The sequence below is a fragment of the Natator depressus genome, chromosome 5, assembly GCF_965152275.1.
Source record: "Natator depressus isolate rNatDep1 chromosome 5, rNatDep2.hap1, whole genome shotgun sequence".
NCBI lineage: Eukaryota > Metazoa > Chordata > Testudines > Cheloniidae > Natator > Natator depressus.
Window position 1 is genome coordinate 35138475 of NC_134238.1, and position 17804 is coordinate 35156278.

Here is a 17804-nt window from a genome sequence, read left to right on the forward strand (position 1 = left end):
ACCTGAAAATTGAAGCAGCCAAAATTGCTAGTCACTTTGGAAAATCTTGAGCTAACTGTTACTGAGGAAAAAACAGAACAGTCATTATACACTTGCTTTATATCTTAGCCAACAGGTGAACAATGGGTGAGGGATCTATCATCTGCTCTCACGTACCAGATCACTTCATCTATATTTGTTTATAGCAACTGAACATAACTTGATACAATTCGCTGTTCACAATTAAACTGGCATCCAACATATAATCTAACAAAGGGATTCTCCAAGTTTTTCACTGAATGGACCACATTTTAATAGCGTGTTTGTCTTGTGCACACCACCCCTGCCAACCCAAACACCTCCCTTCCTGTTTATGATTGCCTGGATCACCTCCCCTCCCATTCACAAGCACATGATATCCCTGCTGCAACTCAAGCAATGCTTACTTGGAAAAGCAATATTCCAAAAGTATTCAATATAGTATTCACTGTCTTTTCTTGCAATTGAGTAGTTGAGAATACAGATGATAAACCAGCACCATGTGACTAGCTAACTGTGAGAGCCGTCAGTTTGTGGTCTAAAATATTACTCTAATATAGGAAATAAATGTATTGTAAAATAAACAAGCACCTTTCGCTTTTGCAGTGTACCTATTTGAATGTGAGACACTCAGATTCCAAGTTAATCTTCCATCTCTTAGCGGTGGGTGAAGTGGCTCAGTTAAAACAACAAGCCAGAACTTTGCCCTAGATTGAACTTTTTATAACATCCAAACAAAGTTTAGTGAAGGATGCCTCCCTACTGAAGGGGTGGAAGGATACTAATGCAGCCACTTGTCTCCAGGTGAGTACGGTTCCATTGAGTCATTTAAGAGGGAGCAGCTAGCCTTCTCCTCTTTCTGCAGCACAGGGCGATGAAGTTTGGGCAATGCCCTTGCATTGGGGAACGTGGTAATCCTCTCTCTGCTGAACTGAATACGCCGTTTCATTTTGACAGACTTGGATGTGGAGCATTTGGGCAGACTCTGAAAGTCACCTGAGCCACCCACCACGCCCTAGGATTTAATAAGAATTTAATTTAGTGTTAAACTTTAACCCTTTCCTGTTCTGATATGCCTGAACAGCACTCTAATGCTCACCCCCTTTTTTCGGTGGCCTGGAAGGAACTTCTGCACTAACCTCTTTCCCAGCCAGAACACTCAATGACTGTATGTCTGTGACAGAAACTTCCACAAAATATTATCCATATTCAACTTTGGAATTCATTTTCCATCCGCCTGGGTCCAAAATAAACTAAATCTGTTGACCTTTTGGGAATGTTGCAAAGTCCATACAAGGTTTTCATCATTTCTGGAGGGGGGAGCGTGGCAAGAGCTATAAAAAGGGTGGGGTATTTTTGATTTATCAATCTATGGAGGGGATTTTGGCTATATGATATGAAGATTATGTTAGATTTTAAATGATTTTGTTGTAATGTATCAGAGGTGCCTAGAGAACAAGTGGAAGGGTGCCTTTCTTATTAGTGTAAAAAGAAAGAAACAGAGAGAAGGAAAATTTTTTCATCTTTTTATTACAATATAGTTTGAAAGTTTGGTACCTGAATCTTAAATCTAAGTAAATTTTCACTATGAAAGAGAGGTGTTTTTTTCAAGGGGAAAAAACCCACTGTGAAATCAATTTTTTCACATGTGCTAAACAAACACACAAAAGAAGTCTACTTATATTGACAGGGAAGTGTTACTATTATAAGACAAACTTTCTAGCTATTCCTAAGGCAGGCAATTTTTCCTGGAGTACTGTATGTGTTATATTACAGCCATGTGTATCATAGTTGTAGAAGCAGCTGTACTATCTTCATGCAGACTAACCAGAAAACTGTGTTAAATAGCTTTCATTTTTTCTATTGGGGAAGGATAATCTATCATGCTGTTTTATAAACCACATGTAAAAGGACAACCCTTTTAAAGGACATTTTAAATCCTGCCTTCAAGATACACTTTGGGCCTCTTTACTTATCTCATTGACTTCTGTTCTGCATATGTAGGTATTACACTGAAATCCTTCAAACACTGACACTCCACACAAACCCTCCCAGGAAGACATCCACCTTGCGAGGTCTCCTGTCAGTCATCTGCCCTCCGTTTGAGATCCCAGTTCCATGGTTATGTTCTACTCCCATGAACCGCTTTGCATCTCCCTGCTTTTCTGCTTATTGGTAAGAGAACCAGGAAGCTTCCACATTGACCTTCACCACCCTGCCCCAAAATCAGGTGATTCCTTCTTTTGAACCGCAATAAAACAAGCTAAAAAGAAAATATATTTTGTTTGAATAACAAGGTTTTGATTCTGCTTCTTCTTTCCAGTATTCCAATACTGAGGCGATGGGCATAATGTACATGCATTTGAGTATAATAACTCTCCGCTTTATTACTGATTTTTTAAGATAGTCTCCTTTTATTTGATGGATAAAAAGTCTGCCTCAATCCTGCTCCCACACAAGCCAATACTAAAACTCCCAATGACTTTAATGGTAAAGGATAAGGCCCATAGAAAGGAATACTTAGTATCACAGCGTATACAAACTATGAACAGATTCTCAGCTGGAGTAAATATACTGACTTTAAGGGCTCTACACAGATTTACACAAGCTGAGTTCTGGCCCTGACGCTCTAGCTGATACCATAATGTGAACTCATCATAACCACTGAATTGGTACTCAGGAGATCTGGGCTAATTGTCAGCTCTGCCACTGACATCCTGTGGGACCTTGGACAAGGCACATAATTTCCCCGTGCCTCATTTCCCCACCTGTAAAATGGAGGTACGGACATTTCCTTTGTCTGTATCTCTGATTTAGACAGTAAGAACTTTGTGGCAAGAACTTTATTTCCTGTGTGTGTTTATAACACCAGCTCAAAGGTCTCGGATCTCAGTTGGGGTCCCTAACTGATACTCTATTAACAATACTGATTCTTCTACCTCAGAACAGAAATGTGGGTAGGTGTAGAGGGGGACTAAATCCTCCATTTCTTTTTCCCTGAAATGGCATTAGCAAATCATTAGTCAAACAATTATATTATGTACTTATGTCATCTTTCTCCAACACACACACACACACACACACACACACACACAGAGAAAGAGTATCATGGATGTGTATCTTCAAATACTCCATACATCCCATATAGCTTCTTCTCCGTAACACCCGTGAGGTCTCTCATCAAGCTAACAAGCAAATTACCCATGACGGGGCTGCCCAAACTCCTGATAAAGGTTCTGAAACACAATGACACCCTCACTCTTTCTTCCTCTCTTGTAAAATCAATCAGACTTTACACTTTAAATAGGCAAGTGGCCTAAAGGGAAAATTTTCCCAGACTTTCAGGGTCCTGGGAAGAGAGCTGAGGAGGGGCTTTCCACTTGTCATTTATTGTTGAAAGAAAATGGGTTACATGGGATTTATAAATCATCAAATACAGAGAAATATTTTAAAATAATCTGAAGGTTTACCCTCCTAGTTGTATTTAACAGGCTCTATGCAGTAAATCAGGTCTTTCTGAATTTGCTAAGGTGACAAGTCATTGCTAGAATGAGTTAAACTCAGTTATAGGAGTACAGGAGGTGACTGATGTAATTAAGCATGATGCATCAGCCTGGGAAATTTAAAAAGACACAGTTTGCTGAAAACCATGGCTAACAGGGCCACAAATTAAAAAAGAGCTAGAAACCTATAAAGACAGTTACAGTAAAACCACACTAATTCACAAGTCACTAACGTGCATGATTTATAATTTGCACAAAATCCTGGCAGTCTCTCCCAATTTCTCAGCAAAGATTTAATAGAAGTGTAATGTTGTGAGGCCTCATATTACTAAGGCTTCACTATTACAAAATATACAACAGCATTTAAACAATTAAAACTGAGCTTTAGTTGTTCAGCTAAATGATCAGAGACCATTTTGTGATGCATTGTTGTTGAAAATTATTTGTTAATTTAGTCCTTAGTTTGCTATGGGTTTCCCACTTGTCAGTGCAAATTAGCGAGGCTCTGTTGTAGCGACTCAGAGATTTCAAAGCCCTTAAGGCATCATTGATAACACAAGACAATGAAATATCATGAGTCAGGCCCTAAAATTCATGAGACTGGGTTATAAATCATGAGACTGGGTTAAAAATAATACTTTGTTGGTTCTATTTGCCTTCTGGTTTCTGAACCTTTGGAGAGCGCTTGAGTAGAACTTTGTGAGTAACTGATTCTTCTGGTTTGGTCAGCTAACCGAAAAACTTGAAAAAAATTCACGTTGGGTTGAATAACATGTTTCATTCAACCTGAAACTAACCTTTTTGGTTTTGAGGGGGTTTTTTTATCCTTTTTATTAAAATGAAACTGAAGTAAAATTTGAAAAGTCATTTTGAATCAAAAACTCAAAACGTTTTGTTTCAAAAATGTCGAAACAAAATGTTTCCATGGTTTGGGGGGAAGGGGTTTCAACCGAAACAATTCGGTGAAGTCAACACACATTTGTGAAATGTTTTGGTAGACCCAAATTTGCATTATTTGTTGGAAAAATGTTTTGTCTGAAAAATTTCACCCATGAGTCACATTTTCAAGCTTCTCTCCATAACCATAAACAGTAGAAAGTTCTTTTTTTAAATGAAAGCAGAGATGTTCATGTAACCCATTGTCCCCAGGAACTGACACTTTATGTTAAACATCAATTATTGTGAGAGTTGGGCTAGAATTGCAGAAGTTGGCAACACTGTAAAAGGGATCAGTGACTATCAAACCTGACCTCCTACATAGCCCAAGCCATAGAATGTCACGCAATTAGTCCTGCATCAGGGACTAATGTCTGGTTGAACTAGATCATATTTCTTAGAAAGACACCTAATCTAGATTTAAAGATTTCACAAATCCACCACATCTCCCTTGGGAAGTTGTTCTCATGGTTAATAACTCTCACTGTTAGAAATCTGCACCTTATTTCTAGTTTGAGTTTGGGTAGCTTCATCTTGCAGCCATTGGATTTTGTCAGATTACAGAGTCTTCTACTACCAGATATCTTTTCCGTGTGTAATTTACAGGTGATGATCAGGTTATTACTTAAAACTCTTTCCAATAATCTAAATAGAGTATGCTCTTTAAGTCTCTCACTGTAAGGCAGATTTTCTAGTCCCCAAATCACTCTTGTAGCTCTTTTCTGAACCCTTACCAACCTTTCAACATTCTTATCATGTATAAAACCCAGGCATATTCTCATATACACATTGGGCCAGATTCTGATCTCAGCTACACGTCAATTAGAATCTTTAGCCAAATTTGCCAAAATGTTCACACAGAATCGGAAGGGACTTCATGAGGTCATCTAGTCCAACCCCCTGCTCAAAGCAGGACCAATCCCCAATTTTTGTTCTGGATCCCTAAGTGGCCCCCTCAAGGATTGAACTCACAACCCTAGGTTTAGCAGGCCAATGCTCAGACCACTGAGCTATCCCTCCCCCCAAATATGGGTGCCAAAATTTAGTTCTATTCACAGTTAGACACCTCAATAAGTGACTTCATTTCCAGAGCTGCTGAGCACTCACCACTCCCACTGAGGATAGTGAGAACTGTGGCTGCTTAGCGCCAGTGAAAACCAGGGTGTTCAATTAAATTTGACATTATAGATATAGGTGCCTAACTTGAGGCCAGAATTGTCAAATTTGATTGTCTACGTGTTGTCTGCTTATGAAAATGTAATGTTGCTGAGAGACACTAGTCCATTTGACCTGCAAAATTGAAGTCCTGTCCTAGGTTATGTCTAAACTTGGAACTAGGGATGAGATCCCCTGCTTGAGGACACATACTCACTCTAGGTCACAAATTGTAGCCATGGCATCATACGGAGTTGAAGGAGCTAGCCGCCCCAAGTACATACGCACCAACACCACAGGGGCATGCTCGGGGTGGCTAGCCTGTTCTGCCTCTCATGTTACTGCAGCTATACTCTATTTTTAGCTTGATCAGAGCTAGCGGGGGAATGTGTCCTTGAGCTGGGAATCACACCCCAACTCCAAGTGTAGACTACCCATAGATTCAGCTGAGCAATCCCCATGTGTCCTTGTCAATACATCTCAGCCTGGAGGAAATGACACCTCTAAGGGCCTGTCAGCGGGCAGCGATCGATCCAGCAGGGGTTGATTTATTGCGTCTAGTATCGACATGATAAATTGACTGCTGAGCGCTCTCCCGCTGATTCCGGTACTCCACCAGAACGAGGAGCGCAAGCGGAGTCAATGGGAGAGCATCAGCTGTTGACTTACTGCAGTGAAGACACTGCAGTAAGTAGATCTAGGCACGTCAACTTCAGCTACGCTATTCATGTAGCTGAAGATGCGTATCTTAGATCGACCCCGCGTGGTAGTGTAGACAAGCCCTAAGACTGAGGAGGAACTCCATGCTGATTCAGTCCCTGGCCAGGAAGCTGAGGCTAATTAGCCAATTAGGGCTAATGCTCATAGTTTTCTGACAATGCCTGTCTACTAGGAAATGGAGTGAAGCCATGAACTCGTATGTAAACAAATTAGGTGCTATCACATGACAGTGTGTTTCAGTAACTAATACCAGCTTGTGACAGATTTGAACCAATGACATGGAATCAGAGCTGGACAAGTAATTTGTAATGAATAATTTACTTTATTGCTTCTTCTTCTGTTTGTGAATTTGTCAGCTGAAGTGACAAACTTTTAGACAGTAGGTTGTTTCCAAGCAGTATAGAATGAAACACTTGAACTGTTTTGATTGGACATTGGATACACAACATGTTTCTGTCCCCTAATTGGATAAACACAACTCCTAGCATCAGGTTTCTGGTGCAAATACACATAACTGCAAATTCAGAATTTACTTTCCACAAATATGCTGCAGTGCTTGCTTAAACGTCCTTTGTTCCATTGAACATTCCTTCCCGTAAATGCATTCATGAGAATATTTCCAGAAAATGAATACAAAAGGGTTGCAATCACAGGAAAAAGGAGAACTCATTTAAAATTCTAAGGAATATGGGCCAGATCCAGACTCCATTGGAACCTTTCCATTGATGTCCATGGATTTTGGTTTAGGTTTCATCTGCAGATAATACTTATTTTTTTGCAGACGTTGACTGGCTCTGTTTAGAGGTACTGTACTCTATGACACTCACTCCCAAAAACAGAGTGTTAAAATAAATGACATTGCCCAAAGGGGTTGTGTCCTAGTATTGGATGGAAAACATTTAGTACTTGTTACAAAAGAAAGTTGGACATGTCTCAAATTGTCAGGATTATTTGTACAAACTCAATACTTACATTAATCAAGGTGAAGAAATGATTCACAGTCAGACAACTGCTATTTCTTTTGTTCAGATCTGATTGGCAGCACTGGATTATATGGTGCAGTCACTGTCAAGACAAGAAAAGTGTCAAGAATTGAAATGTAGCTGTTTTTTTTTAAAGTGGGTGAAAGCTTTCCAGATATAAAATTGTGTCCAGCTATTGCATACACTTTGTTAAAATCAGACATACCCTTAAAAGAAGAACACAAGCTGGGGGGAGGGGGGGAGTGAAGTAATTAATTAAAAAAAATTCTATTAGAAATGAACTTGAGGTAGATCCATATGTTCCTAAAGCTAGGGGTACTTGGGTGCAGGGCCTCTCTACTGAAACCATAAACACCACAACCCTCTCCAAAGATAGGGAGGACAGGGTGAAAGAGATGGCACATAGATATCATGATTAGCATGGTTTATGATGTATTATAGACAGAAGCAACAACAGCTCCACTATAAGACTAGCCAGGCATGAATCACAAACTAGAAAGACAGGTAAAGAGTCAGTCATGGCTGGTACTTTGTCATTACTATAAAAGGCCAAGACTGACATGAAGGAAAGTTACGCCAAAGAGACATTTCCCCATTTACTCATTTTTGGATGCTCTTGGCACCAGCTGAAACCAGTTCAAAGGACACAATATGCCATTTTATAAGGTAATTTTGCTTTGGCACTGTTTATTTTGTTAATTCTTTTAAATGTGTGTGCCAAGCAGTTTCCCGTCATGCTACATGTGGTAATCTCTTCTTTCAGTGATAAGCACTCATGAGACAGATTAAAAGAAAAACATTAACTACTCAAGAGTAGTTGCTGAACATACACTGCTTACCCTGCTCTTTGAAGAATTACTGATACACTAAGTCCTGTCCTCAGCAATAAAAGGAACTGCGGGACAGACTACTTTACACAGCAAGTCAGATTTCTACAAAATACTCAGTGGAGGACAGGGCTTAAACTGGGGTGGCTTGGGTAGGTATGTCATGCTGACACTCCTCACAGTGCTAGAGTCTTGTAGGGCAAATAGCAAGAAGTCGGCTTCTTTGGGTGCTGAGACATTTTGGAAATAAAACTTTGCTTTGCTCTAAATAGAAAGTATGACAATGCTGTCTAAGGCTGGGATTGTCAAAGGAGTTACACTTCTGTTCAATTCCAATGGGATCTGGGTGCTTTGCTCTCTTAGTCTCCTTTGAAAATCCCAGCCTAAATATTCAGAATGCTGTCCTAGAGCCTTGCATTTTCCCCCCAGAGACTACTGTGGGAGCTACCTTGCACCTCTAGTAAACAGCATAATCTATGAGCACCTAAAATGGCACACAAGAAATTAGGTCATGATGCATTTCCAAAGAACATGCTAACCCTTGCCTCTACACTGCAGGCTAGATCCTGGCTGGTGTAACTCAGCATAGCTCCATTAGACTGGAGCAGTGGATCAGTTTGAAAGTACAGAATACACTTTGTTTTGAGTAATCCAGTATGGGCATTGGCACCTCTTTTCCACAGGAGATACTGACTGGAGCCTACTGGAGAGCTGGAAGGATGATTGTGATGGGCTGCAAGAGGGCTCACTGTCAGTTCAGCCCATTTTGGTCCCCAGAAAACAAAAACTAGAAAGGACTTTTCTTCCTGGACTGTCTGATTCCTTCTTCCTCCCTCTCACACTTCATTGGTTTGCCTTGGGAAATAGGAGGAACAACAGGCTACAAGAGCAAATGATCCCGCTTTCAGGCGATGTTTTGTGCCTGTACAGAGAACTTCATTCCTTAATCCCATGCTAAGCGTGCAATGCCTCTCCCAAAGGAGAAAGTCCCCAAGCGAGAGGGCTCTCCCTATGGGCAACCCTGATTTTCCAGCATGGATTGAAACACATGTGCACCTCTTCTAGGTATGTGCAAAAGGGTGTACACATTTTTTTGTATGTGTTCATTACCATATTTGGGTCTTAAAGCACCCATCACAGTGGCACGTAGGTGCCATAGCTTTACTGAGCTGCTTAGGAACCAACTCAGAAAAGTTAGATCAAACACTGATTTAACTTTTAAAAGTTTCTATTTGAAGGAATGGACAAAGCTTTACATTCTTACTTTAACTGAATTGGTTCACTCATCTCTAGTCTAAATCACAGTGTTTGTGTTTCACAAAAGTTTCTAGTATCACCTCTGTGCTACATCATCTAAAAAAGACATATTGGAATTGGAAAAGGTTCAGAAAAGGGCAACAAAAATGATAAGGGGTATGGAATGGCTTCCGTATGAGGAGAGATTGATAAGACTGGGACTTTTCAGCTTGGAAAAGAGACGGCTAAGGGGAGATATGATTGAGGTCTATAAAATCATGACTGGTGTAGAGAAAGTAGATAAGGAAGTGTTGTTTACTACTTCTCATAACACAAGAACTAGGGGTCACCAAATGAAATTAATAGGCAGCAGGTTTAAAACAAATAAAAGGGAGCATTTCTTCATACAACACACAGTCAACCTGTGGAACTCCTTGCCAGAGGATGTTGTGAAGGCCAAGACCATAACAGGGTTCAAAAAAGAACTAGATAAATTCATGGAGGATAGGTTCATCAAAGGCTATTAGCCAGGATGGGAAGGAATGGTGTCCCTAGCCTTTGTTTGCCATAAGCTGGGAATGAGTGACAAAGAATGGATCACTTGATTACTTGTTCTGTTCATTCCCTCTGGGGCACCTGGCATTGGCCACTGTTGGAAAACAGGATACTGGGCTAGTTGGACCTTTGGTCTGACCCAGTAGGGCCATTCTTATGTTCTTATGCTACATCATCTAGTTCTTCACATCTGAGGAAGGTTTGAAATAAGCTCCTGAAATTTAAGTCAAACTGGAAAAGATCTTAGTTGCATATAATGTAGGAACATGAGGTTAGCTGATGGTGTCCTAGCACATACTCTTTTTTACACTTCATAATTTCTATCTGTTATCTCCTATCTATTTCACTGCCAAGTACACACCCCACGGGAATAGCAGTGGGAGCGACAGTCTGTAAAATACTACATGGTCTGTTATGTAGCTCTAGTACCTTTCACCATCCAGTGAAAGCCACTTTTAAAATCAGTTACAGACTTAACAACTAAAAGGAGGAGGAGGACTTGTGGCACCTTAGAGACTAACAAATTTATTTGAGCATAAGCTTTTGTGGGCTAAAACCCACTTCATTGGATGCATGCAGTGGAAAATACAGTAGGAAGATAGAGATATATATATACACGAGAACATGAAACAATGGGTGTTGCCATACACACTATAATGAGAGTGATCAATTAAGGTGAGCTATTATCAGCAGGAGAAAAAAATTTTTTGTAGTATATTTTCCACTGCATGCATCCGAAAAAGTGGGTTTTATCCCACGAAAGCCTATGCTCAACTAAATTTGTTAGTCTCTAAGGTGCCACAAGTACTCCTCGTTCTTTTTGCCTGATTATCACTGCAAAAGGTTTTTTTCTCCTGCTGATAATAGCCAGGGCTGGCTCTACTGTTTTTGCCGCCCCAAGCAGGACATCTGAAGACAGAAGCTGCAGTCGAATTGCCGCCGTGGCACAGCCTACAGGGTAAAGCTGCCGCTGAATTGCTGCTGCCGTGGAAAGACGAGACACCGCCCTGACTGCACACAGACTGCCGCCCCTTTCACCGTCCCTTTCACAGCGCTGCCTCAAGCACCTGCTTGGAATGCTGGTGCCTGGAGCCGGCCCTGATAATAGCTCACCTTAATTGATCACTCTCATTATAGTGTGTATGGCAACACCCATTGTTTCATGTTCTCTGTGAATATATATATATATATGTATCTTCCTACTGTATTTTTGTATGCCACAAGTACTCCTCCTTCTTTTTGCTGATACAGACTAACACGGCTACCACTCTGAGACTTAACAACTGTCACGGAGCAAGTCACCTCCAAGTAAACACAAGGATCACATAATTTATCTAATGGTGAGTGTTGCTCACAGGCATGTTGGGGATGGATATTGTCCAGCCAGGGAAAAAAGAAAACCTGTTTGCTTTTGTTTCTAAGGAAACACTCATGTGTGTCATCATGTACTACGGCATGGGGGCTTTCTGAATTAGTGCCTTGAGGCTAAGATTGATATTGTTGTTTTAGTTTGCAGAACTGAGACAGATGATGTATTTAAGCCTATAATGGTCAGGATATGTACTGCTGCTATCTATTGGCACGTTCACAAGGGTATTAGTACTTTCCAGAAGTTTTTTGTTGATCTTTCTCAGATGCTGTATTAATAACATTTTCTCCCCCTCCCTTTTTTTTTTTTAAAGACAAGGAAGAGGCAAAAACAACCGAAAAGAAAATTGGATGCTCACCTGGAAATGAACTGACTCAAGATCTGACCAAAAAAATCCACATAGGAGACATAGGATGTCTTGTGTTTCAAACAAAAGGGTTTGGAGAAAGCTATTCAGCAAGCGGTAAGGCAAGCAGAACACTCACGTGCAATGTGTTCTCAAAACACACACTACATTCCAATTTTCATGGCATGAAATCTTATTTCTCCTCCTGACTCAATGTACTTCAAATTTTCTATATGCCAGTACTGATCAGAGTAACATATCCCGCAAGTTACTCTGATTGATCTTACTAACATGCTGTATCCGAGCTTAGATGTCCCAGCTATTTGGATGTTGCTGCCCAGCTCCACGTATTTAAGGCAATACAGTACACTTGGGTACCACGAGCCAAATGTGCAAACCCTTACTCACTTTTTTACTCATTCTTTACCAAAGCAAAACTTTCAGACTTCAAGGTCACATTTGCCTGAGTAATGACTGAGTAAACATGGAGTAAGGAGGACCTCAAGATTTGACTCAAATGTAGGTGTGTTAAACAAGAACACAAGACTAAACAGAATAATAAATGGAATAAGCCAAGGAATTATGGTGGTTTGCAAGTGGCTACGACTATCTTATATTTGTAACACTTGAAGGTCGCCTTCATTGACATTTGATGGATATAATTTTCCCTTTTCCCTAGTAAAGTATTTTAACAGCTGTAGAAACATGCACAACTAATTTTATGTTCTCTGATCTACAGACACTTGTAGCTGGTGACATATCACCTATTAAGTACATGGTTTTTAAAGGTAGCCTGACCTCTAGCACAATGTGCTGTATTTAAATGTTATGACCAGATTGTACCTAAAAGGCACTGGCCCACAATGGGTCCCTGGTTGTCCCAGGTGCGGAAAGGAAACAAGAACACTGCACGCTCCATCAGACAGATATAGTCTGCTCCACACTCTGCAGCTGGTTCTGCTGGCTGGTGCAAACAGGGAGGGGACTCTCCCACCCTTTCCTGGAGCTGGAGGTGGGTTGCTCTCCTGGAGGTGGTAGGACAAAGCAGTCCCTGCACTAGGAGGAGTGCAGAGACAGATTGTGCTGCCCTTGTGGCAGGAGTTTCGAGTAAGGAATCAAGCACTATTTTGACCTTAATTAACTAGAGCTCAATTGTGCCACCCTTACACAGCAGGTCAAATTCAACCCTGGCATAACTTGGCAGAATTAAATAAAGCTATGTTCACTGGCACCAGAGCGGAAGTTGGCCCAGAAGCTTTATGTATTACCTTAATTAAAAGCACACTTTACACTTCTGCAATTCTACTTCCAAAAACACAGGTACAGGTCCTGTAGACATCTTACGCTCTTCCAAACCTTGAACTACTTTGAGCCTCAGGAGAAGCATTTACCCAGTCCTTCCTCCAGCTCAGGCAAAAGAAAGGGAGGATCCACAGTTTCCCAGATATACACACAGGGTTTGTTTGTGTTATTTCTAAGAGTTTACTACATTTTCAAGGACCAGGCATATTGTTAAAGGCAGTGTTGTGTTCATGTAACTTTTTGTCTTCAACTGAACTGTCTCCAGTAATGTCAACTATGTATTCATTGTAATCAGCGACTGTGAAGGTTCTTGTGTGATATGTATCAGGGAGACAGCTCACGCCACACTACATTCTATCCCTGTCTCAGCCGAGCTGCTGTACACTGTTAGGCAGTCTTGGCTCCAAAACTGCTTCCCAAATGTCAGTTGAAAGAGTGCTCATTTTTTGCCTTTGCCTTGTTTTCATTTAAATAAACCATAGAGTTAGTGCCATAATTAACACATTCTTCTTCCTGTGATTGAAGCTGTCTGAAATGAAAGGCAGGGGGTAGGATACTGGGTTTTTTACACTCCCTCCACAATGATGAAATGGCAAGAGAATTAAGTGTATGTTAACAAGGTAGACTCCATGCCTCCACAAGACAGAGGGTGCACTGAAATCCTTCCCACAACAACATGCTGGTACACCAGCTCTTCAGGAGCCCTCTGGCGCTCTCTCTCAGCAGCATCCTTCATTCTGAATTCTCCTGCAACCATGCATACTGGGATATGTTGCATCCCACAGTGCACTGCACAAGATGCTGCAAACATTACAAATGGAGGCTGGATGAATGCAGGTGGGGCGGAAGGGAGGAAGTGAGTTGGTGTGACCAAGGGAAGGAGGGAGGAAAAGAAACAGAAGGAAACAGATGGTGGGGGAAATGAAGTGTTAGTAGGTCTGGAGGCAGATATATAGGTGAGAAGAAAAAGTGGGGGAGATACATTGGAAGAGGCAAAGATGTAGTAAATGAGAAGAGAATGACAACTAGGGGGAAGAGAGAAGATGAATGCACTAAAATAAAGTAGCACAAGGAAAAAGGAAGAGAAAAGGTAAAGAAAAATCAAGAGAAGAATGTTCAGAGTAGTGAATTTTATTATAGGGTTCCATGCTCCAGCTTATATTATATGGTGCCTCTCAAGGCCAGGAATTAGAGATTTTAAAATATATTGTTGACTTTTTCTTTCAATCTTTAGACTTGGGGCACATGGGGAAAAAGAGGTGTGCCATAATATTCTTACCAGTTGCACTAATATACCTATAATTCAGCCCTCGAGTACAGCACACAAATAAATGGTTCAAAGCTTGCTGTGCTGAACTTGATACATTCCCAGAGAACGGTGGCTGATATACAAAATATTTCCTCCTGGAGTGATGCCATGGAAAGGTTAACTACCGTGCACATACCACCAGTAACAGTGAGTGCGCGAGTTGCAACTTGTATTTTTAATACACTGCTGAACATTTGCTTCCTGATCACTGCAAGGCTGAAGTCACATTCGGAGCACTATTTGAATAAGCCAATTAACCAACTTGAAAAGAAATATCTTTTTCCTGAGGGAAAAGGAGCTTTATTTCTAATCTACAAAAAAGATTTAAACATGAAAATAAATGACTATTTCATTATGGGAAAGAACGCAAGACCATGATTGACTGAGTGAACTCGTGTTTCTTTTGATGCACCATGCTACTTAGAATACATAATAGGGACGTGTGGCCCCAGTTCAGCAAAGCATATGTATAAATTTAAGCACAGGTTTAAGTCCAGTGAATGGGGCTTAGGCACATACTTTAGTGCATTGCTGAATTGGGACAATAATGAGCATTTTCCATTGAGAGGGCTTTAAAAAACACAAGGGGCCAAATTCATCCCAGGTGTAAGCTGATCTAGATGTATATACAGTGTTGGACTGTTTGCAGGATCAGCCCACTTTACAGCAGACACTAAAGATCAGCTCAGGAGAGAAGTCGGTGTGTTATGGGCATATGTTCTAGAAGATGCCTGTAATCTTGGACCATCTTTGCTGAATATTGGTGTACTGTGGTTCAAAAATGAATGAGCCAGTAGACATTAATGAAAGCTCTTTGTGAAATCAATCACAGCAAGGTGCAGAGTCTTGCATAAATTTCAAGAGATCTTGTGCTCCTGTGCACTAAACGTATTTTTAAGCCTTGGTCTAAGTAGTATCAGTGTAAGTGAAATCAACTCCGTTTGCTAGGATGGCCTGTCACTTTCTAATTATATTAAAGTAACCATATTAGTAATCCTGCTTGATAAACCTCTAAATGAAAGTCTAATTGGCATTTGCTTGTTCTTTCCCTCAGTGTTCATGTGGGATAAAATACAGTGAAAGCAATACTAGAATGAGATTTTTTTTTAGGGGATTTTCTATTGGCAGTATTGCCTGTAAACATTAACTCATTATTTATCTATCCCAAGGAATGGTATGCATTGGAAGACAATCGGTTTGCAATGGAATGTGACCTTGGCTGGTCTACAACAGTTAAAAAATGCCATCCCTCTGACGTTATATTGGTTTGATGGAAGGGCAAACTAACTAACTATTAATTATATACACTGAAATAGTTTGAGAAAAGCTTCTAATTCTTAAAATGACTGCAGTTCATTTCTGTGCTTTCCATTTAGAAGTACTAATAATAGTTTGTGTGTGTGCCTTTCATCCAAGGACCTTCTCCAAAACATTTCAGAAACTTTAGTTTAAGTCTCACAACATTCCTGTGAGGTACATATTATTATACCAATTCTACAGCTCAGTTTTAATTGAGCTGAACAAGTCACACAGTGAGTCAGTGGCAGAACTGGGAATAGAATGGAGGAGCCTTGACTCCAAATCCCATGCTCTAATCAATAAACCACCCATCCTAACTCAAACCAGGTACATTAAATGGTGGAACAACCAGAGAGCTTGCCTTTCTCTTATCACTTAGATCATCCTGGCTTATCACTTAGATCAGGGGTCGCCAACCTTTGAGAAGTGGCATGCCAAGTCTTCATTAATTTAAGGTTTCGTGTGCCAGTAATAAATTTTACATTTATAGGGGCCCCCCGACGGAACTCCAGACTGGCAGCGAGCTGAGTGGGCCAGTGGCCAGGACCCTGGCTGGCAGGAGGCCGGGCGGCTGAAACCTCAGACCAGCAGTGAAGTGAGTGGGGCCGGCGGCTGGTATCCCAGGCCGGCAGCAGGCTGAGCAGGACCGATGGCCGGGACTCCGGCTGGCAAGGGGCCAGCGGCCGGAACCCCAAACCATCAGCAGGCTGAGCAGGGTGGCGGACAGAACCCCAAACTGGCAGCGGCTCACCCACTGCCGGTCTGGGGTTCTGTCCTCTAGCTCCTGCCAGCCAGGGTCCCGGCCACCGGTCCCGCTCAGCCTGCTGCCGGCCTGGGGTTCTGTTCACCCAGGCAGGCAGCAGGCTGAGTGGGGCCGGCAGCCGGGACCCCGACTGACAGCACCGTGCCAGTAAAAATCGGCTCACGTGCCGCCTTTGGCATGCATGCCGCAGGTTGCTGACCCCTGACTTAGATCATCATTATATTGGTTTGATCAGCCAACTAAAATGCAAATCCTCAGGTGGTTTTCAACAGCCATCACCTCATTCAGGATGTTATGAGTTGTCCTTACCTCTGGATACCCAGGCTTTTCTGACCTCCTCTGGATTATGCAATCAGTCATGATTGGCTGAGGTAGATTTCTGGGGTGGGAATGCAAATCTAAATACACCTTTCGCAGAGTATTTTAGGAAGCCTCATGTTTTGAAATATCGACCTGTTTTTTCCTGGCAGATATGAGGTAACCTGATATTGTCAGGAGGCTGTGTGAAGTTTAAAGACAGCTTTCATGGATCAGCATTACACACAAGAAAAATTCCCATATGTTTATTCTGTTTCCAGTACAGCGGAAGAATGGAGGCCCTTCCACTAAAACCCTACCTTATTGGCTGCTTTTGAATGCTGAACATCTAATCATTAGATTTAGTAGTGGCAACGATGCACCATCAAGATATCTCAAAGCTACGTGATATCCATATTTTTCAAGACATTACCTGAACTATGGTGAATCTTTTCACTGTCTGTAGATTCATGCTCAGAAGCTAACCATGGGTACTTGCATAGTCATTGCCAAGCTAACATTGCATTATCTCCTAAGTACAGTATCTTCCATTCTTGTAACAGGGAACTTGTCTTTACATCTCCCCCTTCTAGATATATCAGTTGCCTCTCTACACTATAACTTAACTGAGGTAATGACATGAGTTGTGTCCACACAGAACCTGTCTAATTCTCTATTAGTAACTATGAGAGCTAATTTTGTGTAGACCTCACCGGCTCTATTGGCTGCCATAGGGCTGTCTTCCTATAACAAAGTAATAACGCTTATTATGCTATGTAGGCAGAATCCCCTAACTGTGCCTACCCTGGCCAATCTTCCCTGCTTCCAGCTCTCAGTGATGTAGGATATCTCAAGATGCAAGCAACATCACCCCACAAAATATTTGTGCTGCCCCAGTAAGCATATAGACTGGATACTACCCCCTTGGGGAGTCAGTATGGAACAGCTGCCCACAATGCCCTGCTGCAAACACGTTCAGTGTGTGCTAAGTGGTGGATGCACGAACAATTGACATATGGTTGTGTTGTGGAAAAGGCTGCTGTATGAACACAACTAGCGATGATTGTTATAACTGGGTCAAATGGGGGTGTCATGACCTAGTTATAAAAACACAGTTGTACTTTTGTGTAGATAGGGCCTGAGGCAACACTTCTAAGTTAGAAATAACATTAAAATGCAGCTGCTT

General features: G+C 41.4%; 1 protein-coding gene and 1 long non-coding RNA gene across 2 annotated transcripts in view; one reads left to right on the top strand and one right to left on the bottom strand.

Annotated features, from left to right (window-relative positions):
* Positions 1 to 17804, bottom strand: part of LOC141987327 (endogenous retrovirus group K member 9 Gag polyprotein-like) — a 262863-nt gene that overhangs the window by 15794 nt on the left and 229265 nt on the right. Inside the window, exon 6 of the mRNA XM_074952564.1 lies at positions 7305 to 7397. Coding sequence (XP_074808665.1) covers positions 7382 to 7397 — 16 coding nt within the window. The 3' untranslated portion in view covers positions 7305 to 7381. The remainder of the gene's footprint in view (positions 1 to 7304; positions 7398 to 17804) is intronic.
* On the top strand, positions 728 to 17144 carry LOC141987329 (uncharacterized). The gene is made up of 6 exons (XR_012639497.1): positions 728 to 822; positions 2023 to 2248; positions 11185 to 11273; positions 11616 to 11765; positions 16049 to 16153; positions 16792 to 17144. It is a non-coding gene; the product is annotated as an uncharacterized LOC141987329 (long non-coding RNA).